Below are 17,875 nucleotides of genomic sequence, written 5' to 3'. Positions count from 1 at the left end.
CAAGGACCACAAGTCCATCTCCTCAATCGGGGGCCACTTCTTAAAAGACACTGAGAGACACAGCGAGGGACTGACCCTGTGCTCAGTGTCTGCAGCTATTGGACAGGTTCAAAGGGAATGACCGGTGAGGCTCACAAGGAGCCTTGCAAGCCAAAGATGAGCCAAATTGGGGCTAAATGTGCCCGCTCCTTCACCTAGGCCATCCTGCCACAGTCCTGAGACATACCTAGGGGATTGGGACTCTGGACAGGGGACACAGGAGGAACTGCCCAGAGGCTGTTCCCAGGAGACAGCCTCAGAAGCTGAAGATACGGGAGAGGATCTTCCTTAAACCAGTTGGAAAGAAAACAGGACAGTCACCATGTGTACAATTCACCTTCTCCAGGAATCTTCTTGGGCCCTGGTACACAGCAGGTCTCCATGCGTGTCCCTTTAACAAAATCTGATAAAGTATTTCCATAAGCTGTGTTTTCACAAGTAGCGTTTATGCTGTTCAAAATATGTCTTCACAACTCACTGCCCCTACAGCAGCCGTGATTCTTCTAAAACACTTTCAATTTGACATTTGTCAGCAACTGAAAGATCAGTAAACTCATAATAAAGTAAAATTAAAAGAAATACAAGCTAACATTAACTGAGTCATTGTTAGCTGATTTACAAGAAGAAAAGTTATCCTCAGAAAAAAGGGCAGATTTGTGTGTAATGATGCTCTTCAAAGTGATACAAGTGGGCACCTGGGTGGCTCAGTCGGTTAAGCATGTCTGCCTTCGGCTCAGGTCATGATCTCAGGGTCCTGGGATCAAGCCCTGAGTCGGGCTCCCTGCTCAGTGGGGAGGCTGTTTCTCCCTCTCCCTCTGCCCCTCCCCACTGCCCATGCTCTCTCGCACCTGCTCTCTCTCAAATAAATAAACCTCAGGGCGCCTGGGTGGGTTAAGGCCTCTGCCTTCAGCTCAGGTCATGATCTCAGGGTCCTGGGATCGAGCTCCACATCGGGCTCTCTGCTCAGCAGGGAGCCTGCTTCCCCTCCCCCCCATCTCTGCCTGCCTGCTTGTGATCTCTCTCTCCCTGTGTCAAATAAATAAATGAAATCTTTGGAAAAAAATAATAAAATAAATCTTAAAAAGAAAAAGTGATACGAGTGACAGCAACATTATAAACACAACTAAAACGCCCTCCAGTCGGGCTGGTGACATACATGATCAGGGAATAATAAGGAGCATGAAAACAGCACAGTTCCAAAGAATATGGATGATATGGAGAAATGTTAATGATGTAATTCAAAGCCTAAAGAAACAGGATAGAAAAACTGTATAGATAGCATGATCCCTATTTTGTAAAATATGTATGTTATATGTGATGATTAAAAGAAAATAAACTGGGCGCCCGGGTGGCTCAGTGGGTTAAAGCCTCTGCCTTCGCTCGGGTCATGATCCCAGGGTCCTGGGATTGAGCCCCGCATTGGGCTCCCTGCTGAGTGGGAAGCCTGCTTCTCCCTCTCTCACTCCCCTGCTTGTGTTCCCTCTCTCACTGTGTGTCTGTCAAATAAAGTCTTTAAAAAATAAAAAGAAAATAAACCAAAATGTTCATAACTGAATGGGAGAGAGCCGGCTGATTTATTTTTTTTTCCTATTTGTTTTGCTATAGTTTCTACATTCTCTTAGAGGACAAATATATTTCCACATGTGTGGGGGACATGGCCACTAAGTCCCCTGGTGCTGAGCAGGGTCAGGGCCTATGATCCCAACCTCCACTGGGTTTTGCTCCTTCGGTCTTTCAGGGAGTTCCCTTAGAATAACGCTGGCCACCAACTTCTCTTTTGGGACAAGGCACTAAGGCACCAGATGGGCCAGGAATGTGGCTAAGGAAGGACCCAGCAGGCCCAGCCACAGAGCAGTGAGGGTCCCCACCTGGAGCCACAGTGGCCCTGCCTCGGGAACCCGAGGGTCACTGCAGGCAGTCTCTGTCCCAGACCCTAGGAAACCCTGAAATTAAAAAGAACCAATCCCACCCCCAAAGGATACCACTTTCCATTCCATTTTAATTTCCCTGCCCCAGAACTGTCCCATTTCCAGGGAAGTCACGAAAAGAAAGAGGACCTCAGAGCTGGTGAAGCATGAAGGTTCAGTCCCTCTCATCTGGCAACGCCCTTCCTCCCCCGCGGTCACCCCGTGATCCTGGTGCTTCTGGAAGGGGCCCCTCAGGCCTCCCTATTCCAGGCTCACCCACTCACTGCCTCCAGAGAACTTGCTGAGGCCCACACTTGTCATGTCTGTCCCCATACAGCCGCCCGTGGCCTCAAAGAAAGAAAAGTTTTGACCTGCCGTCCAGACCCATCTACCGGCCGCCGGCCCCCTTCACCCCACTCCAGGCACAACGAACTTCCTGTGACATCAGAAGTCAGACACGAAGCAGGCAGAAATGAACCCATCCTGGACGATCCCTGGAAGAGCCTGGGAAGCACAGCCCTTCTGGTCTGTGTACACAGCCCTGAAGAATATTCCTTATAAAACGAATATTCACAAAACAGCCGAGGGAACGTGCACAGCCAACATCTACACGCGGCAGGGGGAGCTCGTCTGTTTAGGTCGACTGTCAAAATCCCCGTGGGGCCTGGGGTTGGATGGCTACTCTAACGGGCTCCTGCCTGCCTGTGGGCAGCACTCTGCTCTGTCGTAAGGGTGACCCTCTACGACCTTAGCAGTAAGATTCCTGTGCCTTGGGGATGACGAAGACTCAGTTCTCCACCAGGCCCACTGGTTAAACGTGAGAGCCATGTGTGTGCAGCGAATCTGTAGCTTGCCCCCAAACACCAGCTCTTTCAAGCCCTGACACCTTCGCACAGGCCTGCACTGTTCTCCTGCCTTTCTCCTTCCAGCAAGAATCTCTTCCTTATCATTTAAGAGCCAACTCAAACATCACCTTCTCTGTTCATGGGCCTTTTCCACATTAGCCACTGGGCACCCACGGCTCTTGGACTGACTTTCAATCTTATGGCTCAGATGTTAACTGAACCTTAATCATCTGTTTACACGTCTGCTTCCACGGAGCCTTAAGCCCTTGAGCACAGACCCAGCGCAGCCCCCCAGTGCCCAGCGTGGAGCCTGGCACAGAGCAGACTTTAGCCGGTGGTGGGTAGAGGAAGGAACAGATAATGTGTAGATAAAAGCTGCAGAGCCCACCATGGGTGGTTATCTGACGCCATGAGCGCCACTTGCCCCTTATCCTTGGCCCCGGGAACCCCTCCTCGGCCAGCGAGCTCCACTTTGGGGGCTCTGCCTTCAACTTCCCACTTTCCCGAGGCCATGGACAGTTGCGTGCGAAGCGGCTGGGAGTCCGGCTGACAGTGTGAGGTCTAAGATACTCTGGAAACGCAAAGCCCTGTCCAACACCGAGTGCTGCTACTGTGTGTCAACACCAGCCAGGTGGCCACTTGGTCTGTCTGAGGGGCAGATAATATTTTAATTGTTACTATCTTTATCGCTTGAAGAAGTACAATATCAGAAAAGTAAAAACAATCGAGGCTATGTTTAGCCCTTGCGTCTTCCCCCTTCGCTCAGGGACCAGAAAGCAATTTGCTGGGTCAGGTCACCAGACAAAAGAAACAGGAATAGAAGCTACTTTTTCACGGCAAACAGCCCCGAACTTCTGGCCCTGACGTCACTCCGGACAAAGGGCCTCGGCAGGGCTCCGAGGAGAGGATACAGGACACCCCCGCCCCTCCATTCAATACCACTCTGCACAGACAGCAATAACTCTGTCAGAAGTGACAATGGCCACAGACCTGGGGAGCCCGCGGAGCACAGGTCACCTGGGATGGTGGGAGGCTGTGGACATGCGTTTGCACCTCAGCTCTGCAAGTCACTGAATCTCTCAGAGCCTCATTTCCCTCGTCTATAAAATGAGGGTGACAGATAGGAACGACCTTGCAGAGCTATTCTAAGAATCAAACAGTTGCCTGGGACAGGGCCTGCGAGGGCACAGCGGGCTCTGCCAGCGGCAGCGCCATAACAAAGAGGACAGTGTTGGACGACGCATCTATAGCCGAGGCTCAGCTCCTCTGCCCCTGGGTGCCAAGCTCTGGGGGTCTGGCTGGGGCGGGAACCTATACACTCTGCACCGGTTTTCCTTAGTGTGGTTTTTCGACCCTTGGGTTGGCAGGAGCGTCCCTTGGGGTGTTAAAATGCGATTCCCAGGCCCAGTCCCTGACTGGTAAACAGAATCTCCGGTGGGGAGGAGACTGCATTTAAATAAGCTCCTCCGGCTCTTTGAATACAAAGGTATGGAGAACCGCTCCTGCAGGCTGCCCAGGGGACTCGGTTCTCACATCTCTGTCAGAGGGGGGGCTCACTCGAACCATCCAGCCACACCCAGGACGCCCCTGGAGGCGTGACCCTTCCAATTTCTACAAATTTGGATTCAGACCACCATCAGAAGTTGGTGCTTTGGTGTCTGTTTTGTTTCCAGCCAGTAACAAGAAGCAGAACGACAGAGAAGGAAACCTTTAACCCTTCAAGTCCTTGGAGGGCCGTTTCTCCCAGGAGGGGGTGGGGGCCCAAGGTGCCCAGCACCTTCTGGGTGGAGAGCCACAGAAAGAGGCCTGGGAAGAGTCTCCTTCCTCCTAGGACAAGCCGACACCCAGCACCCAGCACGATGGCCCACAGCCTGGGAGCACCGGCCCCAGCCACACCCCCTCCGGGCAGTCCCCATTCCTCTCCTGTTGCTCCATTCCCCGGTGAGCCTGTCTTCACAAGATTGAGATTCTTCACACGGGGTGTGTGTGTGTGTGTGTGCGTGTGTGTGTGGTAGACACACACAAGGCTCTACCTCGAGACAGGAAGAGAAACCACGCGGACTCATACAAAAGCATACCAACCATCCAGGTCTCTCACAGACGGCCCGACTAGGGGACCTCCCAGGTTCCACAACATGAGGCTTAACGTCTGAGCCTGAAGTCTCTGAGAAGACTCCCACCAGCCTGGGAGGCCCGGGAGAAGCCGACGCTCACACGCGTGGGAACAAAACCCCTGACCCCCTTTCTCACAAGGCACCTGTCCTGCCACCCCCTGACTGGGGAGGTTCAGAAGCCTGCTGAGTACACAGATCTAGAGCTAAAGAAAGAAAACACTCAGAGAAGCACAAATAGCCTCTGACTTCAAATATTCTTGTTTCCATTTCTACCCTTAAACTTGAAGGGAAATTCCCAGGGGCCCAGATTCTTAGGGGACCACAGTCTTCTTCGGTTCAAAAGCCAGCAGACTTACAGCCCTGGACATCCGTGTGCTGTGTGTTACAGGCCACCTTATGGTGACAGAACCACAGCAGAATGTGGTTTCTAGAAAAGGCCAAGCACCTGAAGCAAAGGCCAGAGAAGTTAGACCCTTGCAGCCTCTCAGCCTGGGTCTCAAGCCTCCAGCCAGATCACGACCGGCTGACTCATTCTTGGACTTCACACCTATCTACTTGGGCTGACGATGACTCTCTCTACCCCGCCCTGTGGGCTGGCTGGTGCTAACTCGGCCTCAGGACTGCAAAGACTCTATGCTTGCTGTTAGGGTAGAAGCTCCCTAGCCCTTTCAGTGGGAAATGGAAAGATATCTTTCTGACGGCGGCTTTATGAAACCAATCTTACAAAAAAGAACACGGGAAAACCATGAAGGACAATGACCTGCGCTATCCCACAGGGGGTCACTGATTTTTAAATGAACTTCAGAGCCCCTGGCCCCCTGGAGTGCCTCTTTCCCTGTGTCATCAGAACAGAGAGTTCAAAGCTATGTCAAGAAGAAAAGGTTCTCGGGCTTTGCCTGAGCAGGCCTCGCCTCCGGTGGTGCCCTCTCGATCACGATGAACCATAAAATGTCAGCTGTGTCCTTGCTTCAGGGACAGTGACACAGGACACCAAGCTCCTCGGCTAAGGCACAGGACAGGGCATGAGGATGGCTGGAGAGGACACGCCACCAGCCCCATCCAGGGAAGCAAGGAGCCTGCCTTGGAGGCTGAGAGGCTGCTAACCTTCCGAGTGGTAACCAGGACCCTGCCGTCCTGGACCCTACCCGGCACCAGCCGTCCAGGACCCTACCCGTCACCAGCTGGGTAGGGGTGGCCCATGGCAGCTGCCAGACCTTCTAGGAAGCCGCTGCTCTTACAAAAAGAGGCACGGTGGGGTCTCCCGGCAGACAGAATAGAGGGGTAAAAACACACCAGACTCACCATTAGGAACCTGGGCCTCAGTCTCCCCATCTGTATGAGGCAGGGTGCCCACCCTAACCCCGGGGGCATCCAGAAATGTGGAGGGAGCCAGTATTCCCAATGACAACAAGAGCTGTGAGGGGCCAGAAAGGTCACTTCTGCCCACCCCCTTCAGCACCCCCGTCCTGGCTGTGGGTACATGCAGAGCGTTGGAAATGGGTACGTGCCTGCGATTCATCTCAGAGATGAGCACGCAGCAAAGCTGAGGAGAGAGCCGGCAGCAGGGAGAACGGGTCAGAAAACTGCCGAGAAACGAGTCTTAACTGGTGATTAACCAACACCCCACTGGGCTCCTTGCTGAGGCGAGCAGACAGCATACATCGCACGCACGCTACTCAACCGTGGGGCATCGCGGCGCTCCCCGTCACATGGGTGGGGAGCCCAAGCTTCAGCAGAGCGTCACACCTCACCCAGGGACGCAGCGCCCACAAACAGCACAGTCTGCGGTCCCAAGGCCATGCTCCTGCAGTGGGGCCGGGCCGCCCCTCGGCGGACCATCTCTCCACCTGGCAATGCATCGTGGTGTGTGGTGCCCAAAGTCAGTCCAGCAGTTGTCATTCCCCATCCTCTGGCACCACTGGGACCCCTCCACACCCCAAGGCAGGCCAGCCTGGCTGAGAAGGCAGCCCGGGAGGCTCCCTTTTCACTTGTCACTGTAAACAGCCATCCTGTGCCAACTACACTTTGCAACTACTTCCAGCCTGTATTTTATTCCAGAAACAGTCAGAAACCAATGCACGGTGCGAGGGGCCATTTAGAGCACTCTCTATAGACAAACCTTAAACTACCTTAGGGACTTGAAAAATCACACGTATACCCACGATAGATAAAAATAAATAAAAAATAAAAAGTAAATTTAAAAAAATCATTCCTCTGCATGCCTCTATAGGGATGTACTTTTAAAAATGAAAACAAAGCTCCCTTTCGCCAATTTCCGTTACTAACCTGTTCCTTACTTACAGGAGGCTCTGGTCCAATGATCATATTCCAAACGGCTAGCCCTGAGAGACGGAAGCAGCAGCGGAGACCAGAAACTGGCCTGGGCAGCTCAGCAGCTGCTGTGACTGTCCCTTCAGCCTCGGTCACATGCCCGTTCTAAGAAATCGAAAATGTCCCACCTCCGAATGCCAGCTTTCTCATACGAGGGGCCGTCGCATTCCACTTTCAACAAGTGACAGAGTTAAAAGACCAAAAGCTATGAAATCTCAAAGTGAAATCTTTCCATCCTGCATGGCCCAACACGGCCAACTGGTTTACCCTGTAGAAATTAATACAGAGAGTGCCCCCGGGAACAACCCTTTCATGTACAGAGCAGACTTTAACAGCCAAGTAATTAAACACAGAAAGTACGGGCTTATAATTAAAATGCTGACAAACCTGAACCAGAGCGGCACAAGGAGGACGGCTATAATATTTTTACAATTCCCTTTTATACATAATGCATGATCCTTCTGCTCAAGTTTCTCTATGTTCTCTGCCTGTGAAACAATTTACATTAATAAATAATTTATTACCATAACTCCTAAAGTAATTATGGGTTTCCATGCAATTTTTTTTTAGCATATGAATTGTTTTGTTCTCTGTTCATTGACTTGTATTTACACGACTTTTCCTAGTGGCCCTTCTGCAATAATTGGTATCGCATTTGCCTCCTCACATATTATTTGATTTCCAGGTCTCTCCTCGCCTGAGTGGTGAGGAAAATGGAACGTGTAGTGTCCATTGTCCCCGCGATACAGAACTCATTTAATGGGTGCAATTAGCCAAGGATGGTGAGCGGAGCGTGCTCTCACCCCGCTTGCCCTGCTTCACCAAAAAAGATTAAACTGACACACGTGTGCCGCTGGGTCCGCACGAAGAAGCGTCGCGCAGGGCAAGCGTCGGTTGACCTGGGAGGGGGGAGCCCCTGCCTCTCCCCGCGCAGAGCGCTCCTGTCAGGTGCGGCCAAGCCCCCTTCCCTGCCCGCTAGAGATCACGGCCAGCAGCAAGCGCTGGCCCGCCTGCCAGGCCAGCTGACCCGGGGCGGGCCACGGCCCTGAAGCTGCCACCTGACCGAGGCTTCCCGTGTTAAGAACACAGGAACCAGCCACGTACGTGGCCCTTCCCCAGAGAAGCCGCTTGCAGAGGAAATCACGGCTCTGCACAGAAAGCGTTCTCGGGATGCTATGGGAGGGGAGAAAGGAAACGGAGAGGCAAACACTGTCTCTGCTACAAAGAGCCCTTCAGGGACTGGGCTGGGCTCACAACCTAATAAGGAGTGCTGGGCCCTGGTGCAGAGCAGGCCGGGCGGTGGCCGGGCCCCACTGTGCCCTGCTTCTGCCGGTCACCCCTCGTCCTGGCTTTGTTCTCTCCCCCACTCTGGGAAGGCATAAAACTGCTTCTTTCTATCAAGTTCCCGAACTTAGGGTGTTGGGGGGGCGGGAGGGGGAGGAGCCCATTCAGCTCACAATAACAAAAAGTACTTAAAGAGAACACATTGTGGTGAGCCCTTGATGACACAAGTAAGTCACTTTATCTAAGTGGGCGTAGGGGAGGCCGGGCTCCTAGAAAGGGTGGCTTTTTAAGAGGAAGCAAACAGGCTGCTACACTCTCCGCTCCAATGCGCTTGCCTGGATTTTCTTCAGAATGCTCAGGGAACTCAAACCGGCCCTGGCTTCCAGCTAGGACCCTTGCAATGGGCGCTTGGGAGGGAAATGCCCTGAGTCACGGGGCCAACCTGTCCCCAGCAATCACTGGAGAATTCCACCAATCGGGGCCAGAACATGAGTTCTTTATCTCCGGGAGACAGACGGGGGTTGGTGATTATAGTAATGGGACATTTTGTCTTGACTGAGTATCGCCCAGTCCTGGAAAGGCTCAAAAGCCTCTTGAAAAGTCCAGCTAGACCCACCCAGGGCCGTTAAAAAGCAGGCACGCGGAAGGTAAGACCTCACTACCTCAGACGCCCTCCCATTCACGGTGCGGGTGGGGCCACACCTCGATGCGCGGGGTAAAACGGCCAGAGCGGTCCCCAGAGCTTCCACCAGCACAAAGGCCTGGGAAGGAGCCCAGGAAGGGGATGCAGGTGGGAGGGACTGAGCTGGTGCCTTCTGTGTGCTGTTGTCTCTTTAAATCCTACCAGGAACTACCGTCTGCAAGAGGAGGAGACCGGGGCTCAGGAAGGCAGACTGATCCGCCCTCAGCTCTGAGGACCCCAATCCACAGAGAATTCTGTTTCTCGCTCTCTCGGCTCCACTAGATAGAAGCCCTCTTGAGCACAGGGGCTGACTTCCTCTCTCTCTGGGCCAAGTGCCTGACAACATAGTAGATCCTCAATAAACACCTGGAACAACCCGCCGAAATGAACCCTGGGGGAACGAAAAGCATACGTCAGATGGGCCAGGGTCTCCCCAAATCAAGGAGGGGCCGGCCAACAGAAGAGAACAGCCGAGGAGGCAGACGACAGGGCTCGGCGGACCCCCACTGGGCCACTCCCCTGCTCCCTGGCCGTGCCCTGGGGCCAGCGCACATCAGGCAGCACATCAGGCAGGGACAGCCTTGAAATGAAGCTCTACCACCAGGGTACCGAGCTGAAGTCCAGACTGGCCCGAGGAGCTGAGCGTGCCCAGGGGCCTCCCTCTGCTTCCTGGCGGGACAAAGGCAGGCAGTCTCGCCACCACAAAACCGAACCCAGCCCGTGAAGCAGGCAGTGAGGCAGGCTTCTGAGCCACGTGGCTAAGTCGCTGAGGGTTTGTTGAAAGCCGTTAACCACCAGAGGTGCTCAATCAAGCCCCGTGTGGGGACAGGCTTCAGAAGTGTGTCGCGGTGGGGGAACCAAGGCCAGGTCATCTCCCTGCTTCCATGTCCTCTAGGGGGCAGCATCAAGGGGACCACCTGAGGCTCTCCCACCAAGCTGTGGCTTGGGACTAAGAAGCAAACCATCTTGTTCTCCCCCAACCTGGGCCCAACTCTGCCAAGGCAGCTCGGTGGGGAGTCGCCTCACAAGGTCCCGGTGTCCCCCTATGCGAATGGGGTGGCCCCAGCGGCCCCACAGCAGAGTGGCTGCGGCGTCCCAGAGACCAGGTGAGGAGGGAGCCTGGTGCTCACTACAACACACCCAGCAACCCTTCCGCCCTCACCACCCCGTCTACCGGACAGAGTCCCAAGAAGACAAAGAAAACACTGTGCACAGAGTCAAAGGCTGAGAAAAGAGGCAGGAAGACCTGACAGTCCCGTGAAGACAGGCCTGGGATCGGAAGGCCTGCAGTGGTCACCCACCACGGGAGCTTGGCTGCTGCCTCGGTGCAAACATTACAGAAACTCAGGTGGCAGGGTGTCCCCACGGTGGGCAGGAGCCATGGGAGACAGTGGAAGGAGAGATGGTGCCCGATCATCTGGAGCTCAGAAAAATCAACATAATCAATACAGTCATCTCAGCTACCCCCTTAGGAGAAAGAGTAATTCACACCTGCATGGACACCGGAGACTGAGACAACCCTTCCGGAAAGCATGTCAACAATATGAAGCAAGAGCCTTCAAAATGTCCCTGCCCCCGGCCTCTCTAAGCCACTCCCGGGAACTCCTAAGGAATAATCCAGAAGGCCGACAAAAGACAAAGACTTAGTTGCGTAGTCACTGTTCATCACAACGGCAAACAGAACACAGCCCTTCCACCCAACAAACAAGAGACAGTGAAATCGGTCAGCACCCGTTGATACATAGTGTGTTACTACACACTCATTAAACCACACGGAGGGGCCAATGCTACTGCGCTGGGGAAAATGGTAGTAAGGACTACTAAGTGAAACCAGAAAAAAAAAAAAGTTTTTTGTATATAATTTTATACAATCACTCATTCATTGTGGACTTGGCCATGTAAGAAATTCAAAGAACATTAAAAATACACCAAAATATTAATAGGCGTTCTCACCGGGTACTGGGGGTAGAAGAGATATTTATTTTATACTTTACACTATGGTACGTCATCCCAGTGTATCAAAGTGAACACGATGACCTTAATAACCAGACAGAAACTCTCAACGTTATGGTTGGAGATGACATCTGTAAGCCACACCCGAGGGCCCACTGGCTCCCTGAGCCCCACAGCCTGCGTGCCACTCCTGCACGGCCGGGCCCGAGACTGCTCAAGCACAGAGAAGAGACCCCGCGGCTGCTGTGTGTGCCTGTGTCCAGAAAGGGCTTCCAGCATCTCACCTGGGGGTCTCAGGCCCTGGTGGAAGGACCAGAGAAGGACTCTCCACAGCCACCTTGGTTACTCACCCATAATTCCACAAGAGAAAAGTGTCGGTCCTTGACTCATCTTCTTTGGCGTGTGCTGAAAACAACCAGAAAAGCTATTCACTCTTCAAGTCATAAGAAGCACGTTTGTACATGACCCTGCACTGATCCCTCGCTAAAGTCACAATTAAAGGGGTAACTGCCTTCTGCCAACGTCAGATTAGGGAAAGGAGAAAAAAGCATTCTAAGAGGCAACATCTGCCCATAATTAGACCTGGGCTCTCCGTCCAAAGTCTCCAGTGAGTTATGGAGTCCATCAAGTTAATGGCTTCAAAACACACACAAGAAAGCCCCACGACTTCTGACACTTGGGGATTTTTCCATGTGAGTGCTGGGGAGGAGGGCGCGGGAGGAGGTGTGATGCACACGGTCACTGGGCTGGGCTGCAGAGAGGCCACCCCACAGTGCAGGCTGGGAGAAGAGGGGGCCTCTTGGTGACAGGAGGAGCCCCCAGGGAGGAGTGGAGGCCCGTCTGCCACCCCAGCTCCCTCCCTCCCCAGAGACACCAGGAGAACAGCAACTCATCCTCTCCAGAGAAGCACCAGTTAGAGCGCAAGCGGGGGGCCCTGCACCGTGCAAAGCTGCTTCGCTGCTACAGGGAGGCCCCCCAGGCACGCTCCCTGAACTGAAACAGAAACTCAGAGGTTATGTCTGGTTGCAGCAGAGAGCTAGGGTTTTGAACTCCTTGGCACCGTATTACAATGACTTCCCTTCCCACCATAAGCATCCCACACCTCCCCTCAAGGCCCACACCTAGTCTCACAAAATGCTACGGCCACTGGGAGAGGGACAGGGCAGTGGGGCCCTAGGCCCCAAGACCAGGCACTGCTCCATGGCTACACAGTAACCTGAGCACAGAACACTCCGGGCTCCCCTGCACTAGTTGAGGCATGGGTCAGGCGGCCTGCTCTGACCTCTAATGAGGCGGAGATGGTGCCCACTGGGGCTCTAAGAAGAAAGGTCTGCCTCGAGTGTTCCTAAGACTCATTCCCTCCCTCCTTCCTTCGCCCACTCCTAAGTACTGGCAATTATTCACATGCAGGCTGCACCAGGGCTTGAGCCCGTGGTGGGGGAAGAAGCTCTCTGTCCCAGAGGAGTCAGCCTGTCCAAGAGAACTCCGACTTCTGAGAGGAGCCCCAAATACCAGGGACACGCAGGCATCCTGTCTGAGAAGTGGGTAGGAACCCAGGCCCTGGGGCTTTGGGGCCTGGAAGGAGGAGGGCGGAGGTGACTAGGAATGCCTGGCCCTCCCAGATAAAAGGGTGGCAAGTGCCTGTCCCCAGCTCCCCTATTCAGAGACCTTTGCGCTTGGCCAGCCATGTGCTCACCAGCCTCACTGCAAAGGGTCCATCCTGCCCAGCCTGGGACACGGAGGTGAAGGATGCCTGCCTTGGCCCTCAGGAAGCTCACAGTTCATGGAGGACACAGTCCCACAAACCATGACACTACAGGGAGTGTGAGACCAGAGAGGAGAGGGCCCAGGCCAGGGGTGCTGGGGTGTGAGAGGTCAGCCCTGGCTTCCTCTCAAGGACCAGAAGACGCCTACAAGCAGCAAGGAGCCGGGGCCGGCCTGCTCTGGTGCTGGACTGAACCATCCCATTCACAGTCATCCGGGGAAATATCTGGAAAAAGTGAAAGACGGCTGTGTCTGCCTCCCTCCCAAACGACGTGGTTGACGCAGCGGGATCCGCACAGAAAGCCCACAGCCAAGCCGCCGAATGGAGAATGGGTGACAATGACTTGAGAGCCTGCCTCCACGCCACGCAGCCCCAAACAACCAAGCACGCGGCCCGCGGACACCGGGCAGGCTCTGCTTCCAGGGGGACGGTGCAGAGACACGAGTCGGGCTCTGCCTAGGCCAGGGGCCTTGCCAGCCAAGGGAGACAACTCTGACTGGGGGAGCACCTTGGCGCCAAGCAAACACCCGCTGGGGAACCAGAGTCCCCGGCCCACACACGGGTTGAGGAGGCAGGTGGCAAAGCGAGCCAAGGCGGGCGGCCCACAGAAACCCAAACCCAGACAGGGCCGGGGAAAGCAGAAGACAGCAAGGAGCCCGGAGCCGCCTATCTGCAGCACTGGCACGCAGACCCGCCGAGGAGGGCTTGGGGTTTACAGACAATAGGAAGCGAGCTAGGGAACCAGCCCGCTGACCTGTCCTTCCACAAAGCCGGTGTGTTCCAGACAGAGGGGCAAGGCGGGGCCCTCCAGATCCGGGCCCTCCCGGGGACTGCTGACACCTGTGTGGGCACCAGAGAGGCTGGGGTCTGGGCCTACGGAGGGAAGCACCGGGCCGGGCCAAAGGGGCTCCCAGGCCCTCCTCGTTCATGCACTCGTTCACTCAGCAAGGATCAGGCCCCGCTGGCTACAGACTGTTCATTCCCCAGGCTGGAGGACACACACTTGGAATGGGAGTGCTTCTCACTGCCCCCGAAGCCCTGCTCCGAGCCACCACCCTCCACGGAGAGACCGAACCAGCCTCCTAGCCGGTCCCCGGGCCTGTGCCCTGGGCCCACCCTCCATTCTCTACCCAGAACCCAGAGGCCAGCTGAAGTTGCTCTTCTGCTCCCGTGACGTCCCACAGCCACCAGAACAGAACCCGGCCACCCTTCTCCCCACAGCCACCCGGCCCGTGAGAGCCAAGCCGGGGCACAGGACACATGTGCAATGCTGCCACCTCAGGTCTCTCCATGACAGGCTCCTCACCAGGCCACCTTCCCTGACCACCCCAGCCAAAGGGCACCCTCCCCACCACACTTTCCTCTTAGTGTCCGCACCGCCTGCGTCCGTTCCTTTGCTTCTGTGCTTATTCTCTGCCCCTGAGAACGAAGCTTCTTAAGGCTGCCATCTTGTCCCAGCACAGACTAGGCACCATGTGACTATCTGGTGACCGACAGCGATGGCCACCTGTCTGCCCAAGCTTATCTTGCTCCTGCCGCCACTCACCCAGCAAATGCAGGGCCAATGAAACAGACTTTCACTGGGCAGAGCTTGCCGCCTCCCCAAATCGATGGGCTCATGCCAAGTCAAAACTTGGTGGAGAAGGGGAGAGAGCACCCGCGAGACAGCTGGGGAGTGAGAGGGCAGCGATCACTCGCACTCAGCTCTCACGACGTAAAGGAACATCTCCGCGTCCCCTGTTCTCAGTGAGCTCCATCCCCGCTCTCTCACGGAGCACGTGAAAGTGGGTGACCTCCTTCTGCCCTCAGCACCCACTCCTGCACTGGGACTCCTCCCTCCACACCGCACAGCTTCTCGGCGGGACGACGCCTCCATCTCTGCTGATGAGAGACGGGCACGGGACGCTGGCGTGGCCAACCGGGCCCTCTTTGCTCTGGGGCTCCGACTCCTGGACTGAGGAAGTGCGGGGGCTGCTCTACCCAGTGGGGGGCCCCCAGCCTGCCTCGAGCACCTGCTTCCAAAACCCTCCGAGCTGCCCTGTCCCTGACCTTTCTGGGGCCTCCCTCGCCAGCTCTCCCGACAGCTTCCCAAGATGTCAGGCACAGGCACACCCTGGCCGCTGTCGGGTTTCTCTGAGCCCAACACCAAGGTCCCCTCTGGGCTCCAGGCTGGCCCGAGCCAATTCATCCCCGGTATGCCGGGACTGTGACAAAATTCCTGCTGGTCTGTACCAGTCTGCAGCCGGCCTTCCCACCCTCCGCATCACTGCAGGAGGACAGGCCGGCCAGTCCCGGCGCGGCGAGGCCCAGCAGGCCGTGGGGACTCCAGCCTCGGGCTCACACGACACTCACCGCGCACACCGGAGTCGGCACCCAGGCCTCGGCTGGGGCTGGCGGGAAGAGCACAAGGAGCACAGCTCCCCGTAACGCTTCTCCCACCGCGACGCGCCTGTTCTCCAGCCCACCCCCGCCGGGTCCCTGTGAGAGTCCTCAGACCACAAGAGAAGGCTTTGGAATCAGACCCTCCACAGGGAAAGCAAAAGCTGGACATCCCACCGGGGCTTCAGGGGCCATCAGTCTGACTGAAGAAAGAAGGCCTGGCTTAGACAAAGACACAGTCCGGTCTTAATGCGGAACCAGCTCGGACGGAACACGGCGCGGCTCTTCTCTGGCCTTCGTCGCGCTTCCTCAGAGCTCTGCTCTGCAGATTCCTGACCAAGGCCGTCACGTCACTATTTCCCCACCACGACACTGTTAGGGGGAACCACAACGCGACACGGGCAGGCTCCTACTCATGCCCTCGAGCGGAACAAGCAAGAACACCCCAGCCTCCAAAAAGGAACACAGCGAGACCACGGCAGTGGAAAGCAGAAGACAGGGCCAGGCCTGACCAGGACAAGAGAAGCCGGAAGGGATGAGCGGCCTTGTAGAGAGAGGCTCTCAGACTCGCTGACAGGGACGGAGCAGCGGCCCGGGCTCCCTGGGCTCCCCGGGCTTCAGGGTCGGCCATGGCCCAGCCTGTTCAGGCAAGAGGCTTCGGACTGTCCCAGACATCTGTGCACCTCTGGGGTCTGACTTCAGGCCAGCCTGGGCCCGCCCGCGAGGCTGGCCGGGGCCGGTGAGCCCGGTGCCAGCTCTGGGGAGCCGCGCGAACATGAAGACCCTCCACCCCAGGCAGTTGGGTGCGAGGCCTGACACGGCCACGGACTCTCCCCACTGGGCAGATCACAGCCCGGGCCTCCTAACCTGACAAGAATGAAGGGAAGGCCCGGCTCCCCGACCCGGTATCGCCTACTGTTGGTCGAGGCTGGGGAAAGCGAGGCCGCCTACAGCCACATTCCACCCTCTCCTCCAAGACAGTCTCCAGACTTGAGAGAGAGCTGAGACACCGGCCAGGGAGAGGAGGCAGGCCCGGCCGGGGAAGACGGTCACTCTGGCCTGGGAGAACAGGCCACAGGCTGAGCGTGGGCGTGCGGGAAGGGGCTGGGGAACACTGCTCCCGAGGTCAACAGTCTGGGCTGCCTTCCAGCGGCAGCAGCTAATGTTAGAACACGAGGAGGAAGAGCCCACTCCGCAGAGGAAAGCGACCAGCAGAGCGGGGCGGGGGGTGGGAGGGGGGGTTGGTAAGGGGAACTGAGCAGTCTTCACTGCTGTGCATTGTGCAAGCCAGGCCCACGCTGGGGCCAGGCGGGGCCCTCAGCCCTCTCTCTCCCCAGGGCCAGGTGCCGGGAAAGGCAAAACGCTGGGCACTTGTCAGTCCTTTTTTCTGTTTTCCTACATCTCTCTTGGGAACAAGACCAGTCACTTGTCACCAGCATTTTGTTTTTAGAAAAAGAACAAGAGACCTCGGAGGGCAAGGAGGGAGGGGCTACAGGCTTCCTTGCCCAGTGCGTCCAAGGTCACTGGGTGGCCCCCAGGTGACTTTCACCCACAGTTTGAGACCCTCTCTCTCTTGCTCTGGTGCCTCTGGGGCCTGCTTCCCTAATTCCAAAGTGGCCTGTGACTCATGTTTTCTTTTTTAATATGAAGCCCACCGCCCCCCCTTTCTGTTATCTTCTTAGCCTGATTAGAAAACAAAAGAGAAATGCTTTTCCATGTTCCTGTTGTTATCTTGATGGTATTTACACGAGGATGGCGTTGCCAGTTTAGGAAGCCGAAGCAAAGCCCCGTCTGCTGCCGGCAGGGGAGGGTGCATTCTAACGTGCCTTCACCCTCCCTTCCGCCTCACGGAGGTCAGCACTGGACGGAGACGATCTGGGGTTGTTCTGGGCTGCTCCCGGTGCATGGCCGGACTGGAAGTCGGCCTCCCTGCACTCTTCTGAGATGAGTTTCCCTTAACCCGTGAGGGCTGGGAGGCCCCGCGTTGGCAGGCAGGCGCTCCGGCCACGTCTCCTCGAAGAGCAGCTCAGCGGAACGGGGGCCCACGTGCCCCGGGACCAGCCCCACGGCTAGCCCCAGCCAGGCGGGCCCCGTGAGGGGACTAGGTTCTGTGGCAGCCGCTGAGGCCAACGGCACAGCTGGAAGCGGGCAGGGACCCTCCCTTGGGACCTCCGGAGGACCCTCACCCCAGAGGTTGTCCCCTTCTGGCCAACGGTCCTCCCAGTGTATTCTTCAGATCTCAGCAGGAAAGCACCCCCCGCCCCGCGCCCCCACCTGCACAGCAGAAAGCAGAGCGGCTCTTCCCGCACCCACGGCTGTGAACCTGGGCAGCAGCCGGAGAGGAACTAAAGCAGGGAGGAGCTGGGCGGCAGGAACCCGCGTCCATTCCCTCTACAAACATCCCTGAGCACCCACCGTGCCCCAGGCCCCGGTTTCAGGCCCTGGGCACTCAGCAATGAGCAAAAGAAACAAAATTCCTTGCCTTTATGAAGCTCGCATTTCAGAGCAGTCATTCAACAAACAAGATGGAAATGTCAGAAAGTGACAGGCGCTGAGAGGGGAGAGAGAGAAGGGGA

At 56.2% G+C, this 17,875-nt stretch overlaps 1 protein-coding gene across 1 annotated transcript in view; it reads right to left on the bottom strand.

Annotated features, from left to right (window-relative positions):
- Positions 1-17,875, bottom strand: part of FAM53B (family with sequence similarity 53 member B) — a 69,823-nt gene that overhangs the window by 50,263 nt on the left and 1,685 nt on the right. Inside the window, exon 2 of the mRNA XM_080822954.1 lies at positions 11,506-11,560. Coding sequence (XP_080679080.1) covers positions 11,506-11,560 — 55 coding nt within the window. The remainder of the gene's footprint in view (positions 1-11,505; positions 11,561-17,875) is intronic.

This window comes from Martes martes, assembly GCF_963455335.1.
Source record: "Martes martes genome assembly, chromosome: 14".
In the NCBI taxonomy this organism is placed as follows: domain Eukaryota; kingdom Metazoa; phylum Chordata; class Mammalia; order Carnivora; family Mustelidae; genus Martes; species Martes martes.
This window is presented reverse-complemented; position numbering and strand designations above follow the sequence as displayed.